The 13,929-nt window shown below is 36.8% G+C and overlaps 1 protein-coding gene across 5 annotated transcripts; it reads left to right on the top strand.

Annotated features, from left to right (window-relative positions):
* Positions 1–32: 32 nt before the first annotated feature.
* Positions 33–13,772, top strand: ATP7 (copper-transporting ATPase 1). Of its 5 annotated transcripts, XM_066288535.1 has the most exons (21): positions 33–370; positions 699–837; positions 5,454–5,694; positions 6,366–6,729; positions 6,786–6,938; positions 6,992–7,143; positions 7,202–7,377; positions 7,435–7,634; positions 8,044–8,301; positions 8,430–8,641; positions 8,702–8,925; positions 9,014–9,243; positions 9,325–9,462; positions 9,512–9,654; positions 9,849–10,092; positions 10,247–10,357; positions 10,500–10,704; positions 10,845–11,086; positions 11,253–11,517; positions 12,230–12,289; positions 13,337–13,473. In XM_066288535.1, exons 1-20 carry the CDS (start codon positions 337–339, stop codon positions 12,273–12,275), a joined length of 3,777 nt encoding a protein of 1,258 aa, XP_066144632.1. In that variant the 5' UTR covers positions 33–336; the 3' UTR covers positions 12,276–12,289; positions 13,337–13,473. The 5 variants fall into 5 exon arrangements, with proteins under 5 accessions (XP_066144632.1, XP_066144631.1, XP_066144633.1 ...); XM_066288534.1 differs by lacking the exon at positions 12,230–12,289 and having other exon boundaries at positions 34–370; positions 13,337–13,772; XM_066288536.1 differs by lacking the exons at positions 33–370; positions 699–837; positions 12,230–12,289 and adding an exon at positions 1,054–1,703 and having other exon boundaries at positions 13,337–13,772.
* Positions 13,773–13,929: the final 157 nt, after the last annotated feature.

Below are 13,929 nucleotides of genomic sequence, written 5' to 3' on the forward strand. Positions count from 1 at the left end.
TCAGTTCTGGTAGTGACAGTGACATATTTAGACAAACATATTTTTAAATGTAACCAAAGAAAAATTAAAAAAATTTGAATTTTAATTTTAGAAAGTTTTTAGAAATCCTTACTAATTTGAGCGTTTAACAACATCTTTAACTCGATTAAAAGGAAAATATGCAAAAGACGGCATAGAAGATCAATAGTGCTATTTCTCATAATTATTGCATTTTCCTGTAGAAGTTTAGAACAATGATATTTTCTTTGTATTCCAAATTTAATGGTTTTCTATTTACATAAGCAAATATAAAAGTGTAATCAGTTAGGGGACTTAGTGAATTTTAAGATATTAAAAATGGAGCAAGGGACAGTCAGGTTCATTCCAAAAGGTAGGTAGGAGCTAATTTATTAGACCAAGGTAGTTAAAACTTGCAATTAGTTTCACATCTAGATTATTTTTTCATTGTACAACAGTAGTTATTTTTGATGAGGAACACATTCCTTAAATCTGTAAAATCCTCAGTATTAAACTCTGTTAAATCTTTTTAAATAACAATATGAATGTAGGTGAGTGTGTAATATTTACTAAATGTACCTATTGCAAGATGTCATTTGCTCAAGATACCAACAAATTACTTCATTGTGGAAACCCCTTGATTAGGAGCATAAAATTAAAACCCTTAGAAATAAAAATTCTGTAAAATAGCTTAATTTCAGGAGAATCGAAAAAAGAGCCTAAAGATTTTGAGCAGTTTAAAGTACAAATTCAAAAGATTGATGGGCTCTTAGTGAAGGACACTAATAATGAGTCATTTGTAGATGTAACTTTTCCAGAAGGGAGCTATTCCTTTATCAAGTAAGTATTGGAAGTCATTAAAATGTATTTAGTTGCCATTTAAGATTTATTCTTAGTACAGTATAATGCACAAGTTATCTGATTTTCCCTTTATTATTAAAATAAAGCAAGTTATCAGAACAGGTCAATAAGCAGCAAGCTGCGTTCTCCAAGAGTTCCTTAAATAAAACTAACAAGGTAGTTTTTATCTCTCACCCTTTTTTGTCAAGGTAAAATTTGTCTGAATTATTGTCAAAAATGTAGGATTTAACACCTCTAGATATATAATTCACTCATCCAATATTATCCATACATTTTAGCACAATGTGCACTCATACAATATGGATCAAAATAAAGCGCTTATTCAGTACATATATTCATGCCTTTTTTTATACTAAAGTAACAAATTCATTTGAACTAGTTTTTAAGGTAATTGCTCCGCGTGTTCCCGAAGTCCCGGCGTAAATTCGAAAACTGGCAAAAAGCAGACACCTTCTCTTAGAAACGTTTCGTGTAATGAAAAAATATGATAAAAAAATAATGAATCGATCTGTGGTGTAGGACGTTCACTTTCGACACAATGGCTTACTTTTTATTCAATTTTTTATGCCATTTGTCACCTTACCTAAAAAACCTCACCAAGCCATACACTTCCATAAGCCAAAGTCCACCTGCATTCATGAAACAGCGAAATATTGAAAATCAAGAACAATCAGGATTTATCAGCTGTTGTTTCTTTAAGATAAAGACGAAACGAACAACACAAACATAATATGATTTGGCTTACTTTGCGTTAAAAATCCTCATGATTAAGAAGGAAATGTTAGTGCGGGTGTGGATATGTGGACTATACGGTTTAACGTCAGGGTTATAGAAGAATTATTAGTGTAAGTTTTTTTTTTGTTTGAAATTACGTTTTTGTGTTGGGTTCACGAGGAACAGCTGCCCAATAACTCACATCGTGATTTTAGTCTGATAGTAAAATCCTTATAAATTTTCAACACATTAAATCGGACGTTATTTTGAGTGCATGGAAGGACATGATGGAAAACATAGGGGAATTATAGAAAGCATGATTTGCGTTAATTAGGCAATTAAACATTAAGACAATTAATAAAATTTGTTCTCTCCATCGAGCTTTAAATTAACTGCTTTCACTTTAAGGCTACAAATTTAATAGTCTCGTATCGACACTGGTTGCGATATGTCGTTAAACGAGATTTGAAATGTTCGTATAGCTCAATTTTACACCCTCATTTCACTTCTACAAAACGCTTTACAATTATGTGGACCAGGAAAGTCTGTCGTCCTTGATGATGTTTCGCCCTGGACCACCGCTCAACCTCGCCCCCCACCAGGCCGGTACTAATTATTTGCACACTTACGGATTAATTAAGCATTGAATTTGACATTGAATTTGGTCGGTTATTGCTCTAATTCACAGCCACACGATCCCTTTCACTTTCAACTTTCTTGATCTCGCATTTTCTTGCGATTAGTTCAGTATTATTTTCTCGATCTGCAACTGTAGACTATAGAGTTTAGTGCAAGACTGAAGAATTATCGGCATTGATCTTGGGAATTCCTATCATGTATGTTGGGAATCCCATTAAACTCTTCTCGTTTTGATTCATTAGAATTAATCGCAAGATTGACTTCAAATCGATGGAACTATTAGTGTCGCGTTAGTGCTCGCAGAAACCCATGGTGCTTAAGAACCTTAAGAAAAGCGGCGTCACGGAACTAAATCTTCTTAGGTGTCTGTAATTTACTTTTGTTCACATTTTCGTAATAATCGGCTATTTAAGTGTTAAATTCAGCTGTATGAACAAGTCGAATTGAGTGTAAAAAGTTTTTTGCGCATGGAACCAAATGTCGAGCTTTCCTAGTCGACTGATACTAATTAATTGAACAGTTCTTCCATTGAATCGCCTATATCGTCTGATGACGTATGAAGTACGATCAGAGCGAGTGTGTGAATCAAATAAAGAGGCAAAGGCATGTGGTGGTATGGAAAAATTAGGTATGAATTTAACTTTTCCTCCTCAATTGCTTATGAAAAACTGAGGGCGAACGTTTTTGTTGATCGGTAACGCCGCAAATGTCACCAGGAACGGTCAGCAAAATTCAATAAAATACAAGAAATGAAACGACCCATTTGTAATTCAATTCAGCACTTAGTTGGCATCAAGAGGCTCTGCTAGCAACACTGCCGAAATTTTTTCTCCTAATTACAATGAGAATTCAGATCTCCTGCGTAATATTTCATTCAGGTTTGTTTCAAGTTAATCGCGGATAGAAAAGAAAAAATCAAATTTTAACCCATCCAAAAGGCTGTAGCGCTCCTAGGCAAGGTCGGATATTTGCTGCAGCCTTATAATGTGTTCAATGATAATTTCCTAAAGATATGTATTGCGTTCCGTTATCTGTACTACTTTCTGCTACTTTTTGGCATCCATTCTATATTGAGTTAGAATACAATTAGTTTAACATGCAAAATTGCAAATGCCCTTCAGTAAATGCTAAAAAATCGAATATCTCAACCCTACAGTTCATTCGTTGAATCGTTTCAAAATTCTATTTATGGTGCCATATTCCAGATGAGTCGAATTGTTATTTCCGATTTCACGCTTTACACTGAATTTGCCCTACGAAATACCAATTTCACTGTTATCACGCTTGATACCGATAATTGCCGTATCGTCGATTCAACATAAAATGAAAAAGCGATTGTTAGGTATGATTTGTTTGAACAATCGTGTTATTTATTGGCAGTTGTTGCTTACTTTTTTATTCAAATGGTTAGGCACTCAATTCTATCCACCTTGTGATTAGTAAATTATAAGCTAAGTGTGTAGATAGAGGTTTACCTTTATAATGAATGAGTTTATATACAGGGCTGGACGAAATTCTGGAATAAAATTAATATCTGTTCAACGAGTGAGTTAAAAAGAAACGCTGAAATAGGTGAACTGATTTTAACTTGTACGTATTTTTTTGGCAATAAAATGAAATATTTCCTTTTAATCCCTTATCTGCAACCTTACCCAACTTTTTTTTGAATGGAAACATGTTGTTTATCACCTCGTTGAAAAGTTCGTGAAAATGGAATCTTACTATACCCTTTTTTCTTTTAATTATCGGGTTATTAGGAAATAAAAATAATTATTTTAAAACCGAAAAAAACACGAATACCTTCTTAGTCCCACCTACAGGTTGTTTAACGTAGCAGATGCTGAAAATGTCTCCCGCCTTCTCCTTGACATGCTCACAGACGATGGTAAACCCCAATAAAAACTAATATCGATATGCTGTGTTTAATTCTGAATGAGTTTTTACTTTACATGGAAAAAATAAGTAAACAAGCAAAGTGGTATTCAGCATATCAATCAACATGGACTTCATAGGTGAAAAGAATTGTTGCATTTTTTGTACCAGGTTTATTGCCACAATAAATAATAAACGTTTTATTGCGTTTTAAAGCATAAGCATGTAAACATTAATTTTTTTGGGTTTACCATCGCCTGGCAGCATGTGAAGTACAGGATGGTGGACATTTTCAGAATGTGCCACGTTAAATGTCCTGTACATAGGACTAAGAAGCTATTCATAGTTTTTTTGGTTTCTCAAGAGTTTTTTTTTTATTTTCTAATAACCACATCACTAAAAGAAAAAAGAGGGAACGGTAAAATTCCAATTTCCACGAGCTTTTCAACGAGCCCACACACAACATTATGTTTCCATAAAAAAAATTGTGTAGGGTTGCAGCCAGGGGGGTTGAAGAAAAATATTTTATTTCAGTGCCAAAAAATACGTACAACTCAAAATAAATTCACGTATTTCGGCATTTTTTTAAAAATCACTCGTTGAAAAAATATTAATTTTATTCCGGACTTTCGCCCAGCCCTGTATGCTCATCCTCATTCTAATCAGACAATACCAGTACATTAAAATTTTAAATTATGTTTTGTTGTGAAGGCTTTATAGAAATGGTTTAATATTCATGGACAAAATGCCAGTTCAGTCCAAAAAAAAGCTATATGGTGATCCTCAAAAAAATTCCCCCTTCATAACAAACTATCTCTCTCATCTTCAGCATAGTTTTTGATCGAAACTGGTACTAATGTTGTTCTTGAGACATATCAGTTTATTCAAACACCTTAAATATTACAAAATTTAGATAAGAAATATTGGTGAGCAATCACAAAGTCGAATGCCAATGAAGAAATTAATCGTTATAAAATCGGTTATCTGTAAGGTGTTCGTGTGTAATAACGTAAATTCGTGTAGCAATAAAGCTTCAAGTGTTAGTAAGTTTCAGTCTATAGCACCATATATGTAGGTGCTGTCGCGTTTATGTGTTATTTAGGTCAATATTTCGAAAGTTGTCTGTCTACAGACGTAGGTGTCGATATTAGACTATAGTTCAAATAAGTTCAGGATAATGGATAAAATTCCTCTATTAAGTGATATCGACTACATGCAATCGTAAGTTGGGTGATTAGGTTGCATGGTGTTTATCAGTTTTGCCACCTTGTAGCGTCACTTTACAATGAAATAATCAAAAATATTTACAATTATAGGGCTTGCATGCTTTCCTCGTGCTAATCTACTATACGATTCTCGACAATTTCCAGAAACACTTCGGACTCGCTGGGTTTCGAACCGTTGCTAATCAATCAAAACCACTTCGAAAATGAACCTGTTACCAGCGCATCTCCGACGGGGCATTTTCATACATCACCATCACCCTCCTGTGATAACGACTACTATGATACAGAAACAACGAAAATCAGCGTTACCGGCATGACTTGCCAGTCTTGCGTCAACAATATTCAGTCTACCATTGGCAAAAAGCCTGGTGTTCATAATATAAAGGTAGTGGTCAGTTCAAATATTCTTAAAATGCGAAAAGAGCATTGTCGCACCAGAGCAAGTTTGCGAAACGAGGAGCAAAGTGACAAGTTGATCAATTGGACATGTGGTGCGACAATGAGCTTTGAAAGTCTGGTGGTCCATCCCGTTGAGGTTCAAATTTTTATTAATGAGCAATTAGAGCATCAACGAATTTAGCTCCAAATTTTTCAAAGGGGCAGTACACCGAACAGTCGCCAGTAGGCCCCATTGGACGTAAACGTCAAATGTAACAATTTTTTTCTTTGCACAACACATCACTTATTTCGAATATGACGCACATGAAATGTGCGGCACGAGTCGCAGGCGAGCGCAGTAAGTCGTATGCGCAGGAAAGGAAGCCCTATACGATACTTTTTCTATGACTATAATTTTTGAAAAATTAAAAATTATGGGCCCCGTTGCTGTGATTGCCGGTGGGAAGCCGTAAAATATAAGCTTATATGTTTACCATTTGGCTTGGAGTCCGTAAAGACTAAAAATATACGAAAATCGAGGCTCTTTCGAAATATTTCAAAGTCGGTAACAATGTAATATTTTCGTCACAGTTGTAGAAAAAGATGCTCCACCTTATATAGGTTTTTTGTGTTGATGATTATGGAACGAAGCGCACTTCATTCAGCGCTTGTGTGTAGGTAAATCTGCAAGAGAACTCGGCGCTAGTAGTGTACAACCCCAAAAGCACAAAACCTGAAGAAATATGCGACTGGATCGATGATATGGGTTTCACGGCCTCTCTTCCGCTGCTTAGTAGTTCCTCAGCTGAATGTTTGATACATATCGATGGGATGACTTGTAAGAGTTGCGTACAGACAATTGAAGGCATGTTATCGCCCCTGCCAGGAATAAATCATGTAAAAGTTGACCTGGAAGGCAGGGAGGCGTGTATTCGATACATTCCAGACAAAGTTACTCCCAATAATATCGCCCAGCAGATAGACGATATGGGTTTTGGAGCGTATGTGAAGAGCGTAAACGGCAGGGAGGTTAAATTTAAAGGTAATTTAGTTCTGGTTAGTACGACATAATTTTTTTGAGTGTGTAAATGGGTGTAGATGGGACCAACCCTGTAGCTAATGGCAGTGGGCATCACAATCAGATTACTGCAACTCAAGACTTCAATTTAGAAAAGTGCCATATTCAAATCAAGGGGATGACATGTGGTTCTTGTGTGGCCGCCATCGAGAAGCATGTTCAGAGAATTACCGGTAATTTTTTTGCATTTATTTACGGAAGCAGGGTCTGATTTTAAGCTTCGCAGGCTGCCACAAAATATTGGTATCTCTCCTCGCAGCAAGAGCAGAAGTTCACTTTGACCCGAGCTTGGTAACGCCCCCCAATATCGCATCCTCAATCACTGAATTAGGTTTTCCTGCCTCAGTTACTGTACAATCTGGAGCTGGTAAATCTGAGGTAAACCAAGAAATTGCATTTATTTGCTCCACATCTAAAGCGTTTCGACAATTTCCAGGTGGATTTGGAAATTCTCGGTATGACTTGCTCAAGTTGTGTGCACAAAATCGAAAGCACAATTTCTAAAATTCCTGGAGTGGTCAGCGCTCAAGTAGCCTTGACCGTCCAAAAAGGGAAGTTCAAGTACGACCCAGAAGTGACCGGGCCCAGGACTATTATAGATGCTATCAATAAGTAGGGCTTGAAGTCTGTGATTGCTGTTCATTTAAGTGACTTTTTTGGGATATAAAGATTAGGTTTCGAGGCAAGACTTGTAGCGAAAGAGCACGACGATAAACGACTGCAGCAAAAAGACGAAATTCGCAAATGGAAGCGGAGCTTCCTGTTCTCGTTGGCGTTTGGGGGGCCTTGCATGATAGCCATGATGTATTTTATGGTCATCATGTCTTCAGGGCAGATGTCACACAAAGATATGTGTTGTGTTATACCAGGTATGTGCAGTTATAATTTATTTTTTTCTTGTTATGCAGTAATCCTAGTAAAGTTAGAAGTTTGTTACACATCTACTAAAGCTTGACGTTTCATAGAATTCTAACGTCACTCATGTGTCAAATTTGTCTGCTGTCCCTCTACATTAATTGTCCAGTGGCAATAAAATGGATGCCCCAAGTACCACTCGATTTTTAATAAATTGAAACAGCACATACGTTATCGATTAAACACCTAAGTAGACCTAAAAAAATAAAATTACAAACAGCAACAGAAAAAATCACAATTGTTTTCGTAGCCCCCAAAAGAGCTGTCAATTTTATCTATGTATGCACATTTTCAGCATCTGCTGAGGCGACATCGTGCACACCTCTACTATAAACTAATATCGTATTCCCATTAAATTTTCAGGATTATCGTTGGAAAACTTGGTAATGTTTAGCCTCTCTACTCCCGTGCTGATCTTTGGCGGCCGCCATTTCTTCGTCCAAGCTTATAAAGCTCTTAAACATCACACTACCAACATGGATGTTCTAATCGCGATGGCCACCTCTATCTCCTATACCTATTCAGTACTCGTGGTGTTGGCTGCAATGATTATGCGTCAAACTACGTCACCGCAGACATTCTTCGATACCCCACCGATGTTACTGGTTTTCATAAGTCTTGGTAAGTTCATTACGAATGAAGTATTGCATCATACAGTGCAACGATAATATGTATAATGAGGACGAACTGTCAAATGAATCAAAACTTCTGTGTTAAGTTTATATGATGAGCTAACTTCTTGTCCATAGGCAGGTGGTTGGAGCATATAGCAAAAGGTAAAACTTCCGAAGCTCTCAGTAGACTTTTATCTTTAAAAGCGACAGACGCAGTGATAGTAACTTTGGGTCCAAAAGGCGAAATTGCTAGTGAGCACAACGTAAACATAGACTTAGTGCAGAGGGGAGATATTTTGAAAGTGGTACCGGGTGCCAAAGTACCGGTAGATGGGAAAGTTATACAGGTTAATATAATAGTTTTGGATTAAAGTTGGAAAGTTAAAAAAATTGTGTGTGGCCTTTAGGGTCAATCCATGTGCGATGAAAGCCTTATCACAGGTGAAAGCATGCCGGTACCGAAGAAAATTGGAACTACTGTAATAGGGGGTTCTATAAACCAGTATGGACTATTGCTGTTCGAGGCTACCCATACAGGAGATTCCACAACGTTATCTCAGATAGTTAAATTAGTAGAAGAGGCACAGACTTCCAAAGCTCCTATACAGCATTTGGCTGATAAAATCGCTGGGTAAGTTCAGCTTTACGAGTAAGTCTTTTTTCTAAAGTACAAAATACCTTTTTTCCCGCGCGACCGCTACACATACTGAATATTTCAGGTACTTTGTTCCTGCAGTAGTGGGCGTTTCAGTACTTACCCTGATCATTTGGTCCATAATCGGTGTAATCGACTACGATATGTTGCCCGTTAGCGAACACGAAACAAATGGATTCACCCATACTGAAGTAATTTTGCAGTTCGTCTTCAGATGCGCCCTTAGTGTACTTGCCATTGCTTGTCCATGTGCTTTGGGATTGGCGACTCCCACAGCCGTGATGGTAGGGACTGGTAAGTTCTTAGTGAAGAAAAATATGATTTAGGAACTGAGAGTCCAGAGTAATAGATCCTAAAGCCTTCCATAATTTAAAGGTGTTGGTGCCATCAACGGTATCCTTATAAAAGGCGCTGGTCCGTTAGAAAACGCACACAAAATAAAGGCCATAATGTTCGACAAAACCGGCACAATCACCAAAGGTACTCCGGAAGTTGCTCGTATATGGATGCACGGTAAACTTCTTTATTAATCTTTCTCTTTTCTAACACTATTTTTATTTAGCGGACAGTTTTAGTCCGGCATTAATTCTCACAGCTGTAGGATGTGCAGAAGCTAATTCTGAACATCCAATTGCCGCCGCTATTATGAATTACGTTAAGGAAGTTTTGGGGTGCGAAGTTAATGGTAGTAGCACTGATTTTCAGGTAAAGTAAATGGATTAATCCATATCACGAAATAAAAGAAAATGAATGAAGAAAATATCAGTAGATTTAGTGCTATTAGTTCTTAATATTCTATTGCTTTAATCTTCGAAAGTTTCCAGTTTCTGTATTTCTATATTCAATAGCGGATTCGACTCGACAATTTTAACTATAGCGATAAATAATGTGATACATAGGCCGTACCTGGATGCGGATTAAAATGCACAGTCTTTAACCTGGGCTCTACCATGAAGAATGCCAAAAACAGCCCGGAATTGTCCAGCTTCACTTCCCTTGTATCTGCTGGCAGTTCAGGCACTTTCAAAGTGAACCGTATTCAAGTGGATGTTCACCAGTCCGCCAATACGCGACTCGGACATCTTATAGGAATGGGGGATGCACCTGAAGACGTCGGGTTGGGGACGTATACCGTTATTGTCGGTAAGTAATATAAATTAAGCAACCATTGAAGCACTAGAAACTAAATTTAGCGAAACAAATTCAAATAGATCCATCCTTGGGCTATCGTAGAAGGGTGTTTGACGAATTGCATATTTAATTGCTGGTCGTTTAGATTTATTCTTTTTACTCTAAGGAAATAGAGAGTGGATTCACAGAAACGGTCTGGCCTTGCTGCCGGAAGTAGACAGAAAGATGAATGCTGAAGAAGAAGAAGGAAGGTCAGCTGTACTTTGTGCAATAAACGGTAAGGAATATTTTTATTTTATGCACCTCCAGAAGAGGGCTATTCAAATTGACCCTTAAATATTGCATAAGGACGAAACTTTAACTTAAAATAGATAAAACCCGATTTCCTTTTAACATTCTTCTATCATGCCCAATTCCAGGCTCAATCGTGGCGATGATTAGCGTGGCAGATATGGTGAAACCGGAGGCTCATCTTGCGGTTTACACGTTGAAGAAAATGGGTCTCGAAGTGATTTTGTTGACTGGTGATAATCGACAGACCGCTGCTAGTATTGCAAGACAAGTAGGGATTTCTAAAGTATATGCCGAAGTACTACCGTCGCACAAGGTAGCCAGAGTTCAAAAGTGAGTCAAAGCTTCTAGCAGCATTTTTATTAGCCATAGCAATATTTCGTTCTTTGATTTATCATCGTGAATATTCGTATATACTTCAAAAGATTCTCAAGGTATTTCCAGGATATTTATTTGGCAAAAATTATTTTCAGATATCAACAGAAAGGAATTCGTGTTGCGATGGTGGGAGATGGAATTAACGATTCTCCAGCCTTAGCGCAAGCGGATGTGGGAATGGCGATAGCTTCAGGTACAGACGTGGCAGTTGAAGCTGCGCATGTAGTTCTTATGCGCGATGATCTCTTGGACGTGGTGGCCTGTCTGAAACTCAGCAGGAAGACTGTCGACAGGATACGACTTAATTTTATCTTTGCCAGCATGTACAATTTATTAGGTAAGAAGACCAACAATTTTTCAGTTTGTAATTAAATGTCGTTTAATTCATACTTTATGGTCCCGATCGATCGGAATTTATTGTGGGAAAAAATGCAAAGAATTTTGATCAACCCTACTTTCTCAGCATGTCAAGTTTTTCATACATCCCTATTCCTCTCCTCTAGGTATTCCCTTGGCGGCCGGCGCTTTCAGCATGGTGGGTTTCCAACTAGCCCCCTGGATGGCCAGCGCCGCAATGGCTATGAGCTCAGTATCCGTAGTGGCTTCCAGTCTGTTACTTAAATTATGGTCCAAGCCTACTCGTCGAGATCTCGAAACTCCCGAGTATCTAACCAGTCGAGACCTCGGCAATTTGGAAGCGATTTCCATACATAGAGGCTTAGACGATATTGAGAGTATAGGAGGTGGAAGTCCGTCTACTTTGTCTAGGTATAACGAGAGACTTTGTAGAGAATATGAATATTGAGCGTTGGCGGTACTGAATGAGGGCTGGCATGAGTTTTGTTAGATCTGGATGCAAAGTGTGTCATCAAAGTTTTTAGGAGAGGGATAGATATCCCGAATCGACGCACTCTGCGAAATAAAGTTCTCAAAGATACCCTGTACATATTTAAATAATACATATTCAAACGTGCCATTTCCAAAAATATGCTAATTTTCTGTGATCGAGCTATTTACTATTGAGAATTATTTAGTATAAGATTTACTTCTTAAAATTTGTTGACACACCTGACATTGCTCATTGTAGATTAAGAATGGCCGGTGGCAGAGTAACGTTGCAATCTAACTCGTATGAGTTTTCCTATAAACTGGTTTTAGCGGGACTAAAATTGCTGCACCAACAATAATCATTAAGGCAAACTACTAACCACAATTCATACACTTGACAATCATTTTATCAATTTGCAACCGACACTTATAGACAGAATCAGATACTTTGAAAAATCGCATATTCAAGAACAGAAGAGAAATCAATTCTGGTTTAGAATTCCTCAGTTTTTAATCTTATTTAATGCCCAATTTGGGATGAAAAGAGGACTCATAGTCTTGTACTCTTTTCATCTGAAAAAAGCATCGGTAATTTTCAATACACTCGTTATATTTCGTATGAAACTGTAAACATATACCCATTCTCTTCTAGAAAGCAATTATTTGCCTGCAAATTTTTAGTTAGTCCCGAAGCTTAATCAGTGTTACAACCGTAAGTTTCTTTTGGTTATTGTTTTTTTTTCTTTTTTTAACATATAACTGTGACGTTTTTATAATCTTAATGTTTGTTTTATTTTTTGTGTTTGTGACTGTCTTGCACCCTTTTAACCGTACGCTCGTTTGCACTTGCACCTAGCAGCCCACTAACTACTGCATGATGTCGATTATGGGCTTTTCAATTAACCCCGATGGCTTTATTGAAACGGTTTGAGCACTCCCAAGGTTTTCGAAGAGGAAATAGGGGATATACAGGGTGTTTCTAAATTATGGTGCCAAATTGATATGGAAGGTAGATTATATCATTTTATGCCAGAAATTCTATATAAATGTGTGTCCAAAAATGCTTAATAAAAAAAGATACAGGGCGTTTTATGATAGTTTGGAAAAACATATTTCTATTATTTTCTTCCAAAGGGCTTTTGTGATTTTATTGAAAGTTGGTACACAAGATGTGGCCGACGGGTACAACAACTATTGATGAATACATTATTTTTAGTTGCCATGGTAACCAAATAACAGGAGTGGCCTAGAAATTTTGGAAGAAGATAATAGAAATATGTTTTTCCAAACTATCATAAAACGCCCTGTATCTTTTTTTATTAAGCATTTTTGGACACACATTTATATAGAATTTCTGGCATAAAATGATATAAACTACCTTCCACATCAATTTGGCACCATAATTTAGAAACACCCTGCGTATAAATTGGTTAGTTCTGTCAGAAATCGCCAGAAGAAATAAACTATACTACTAAAACGGTATAGATCCTTTCAGGATTGTATCTAGTGGTACCGTATTTGGTACTAATGTGATAAATTTGCATCTTTTCGAGAAATTCGAAAACCCTCCTCAGAATTGCAGGAATACATAACTTGAATGTTGCCTTCGCTCTATATTTTTAATAGGAAATCGAAATTTTATTTTTTTGCACTAATCCACGATTTTGTCAAGGTTTTAACCGCAATTTTAAGTGCACTTCGAATTACAAACTTAAATCATCAAGAAATTTTCAAAATTACAATGTGTATTGCCATGTAGATTTCTGGGCAAAAACCGAACGGGTAAGCAAAGACTACTCTCCGAGACGGACGAAGAGGCTTCGATCGGTTTCGGCACAAAATCCAGAGATTCCGAAGTTCAGCAACCGCTTATATAACATTATAGTCATTTAACAAAAAAAAATACTTAATTCTTACACATAAATTTTATACATAGGCAGATTTATATATTTTTTATTCTCACTGTCGAATGGAATGTATGTATGATTGTTATATTGATAAGTATGTTTAATTTCAAGAATATGTGATTTTATTGAATATTGTAAAATATAAATATTTAAGCAGTAATCAAATATTTTATTATTAAAATCTTTGAAAAGAGACAAATAGTTTAATTCAAAACGAGTTTTGTGATCATTTTAACCTAATGTGAAAATACACGTGTTTTAAGAGAATAAAATCTTATAATAACTGGTTATCATTACATCGGAAACCTATCTTGAAGCCTTTGAGCTAGCAGCTTTTGCCCCTTCTCGAGACCCATAGAATGTACTTTAGTCGTTTTACCAGAACGACGAGGGTATAGATTCCATTTAAAGAACACGGCCTATTCAGGGCGGTCCAGTAGGTTAT

This window comes from Euwallacea fornicatus, chromosome 12 (assembly GCF_040115645.1).
Source record: "Euwallacea fornicatus isolate EFF26 chromosome 12, ASM4011564v1, whole genome shotgun sequence".
In the NCBI taxonomy this organism is placed as follows: Eukaryota; Metazoa; Arthropoda; class Insecta; order Coleoptera; family Curculionidae; genus Euwallacea; species Euwallacea fornicatus.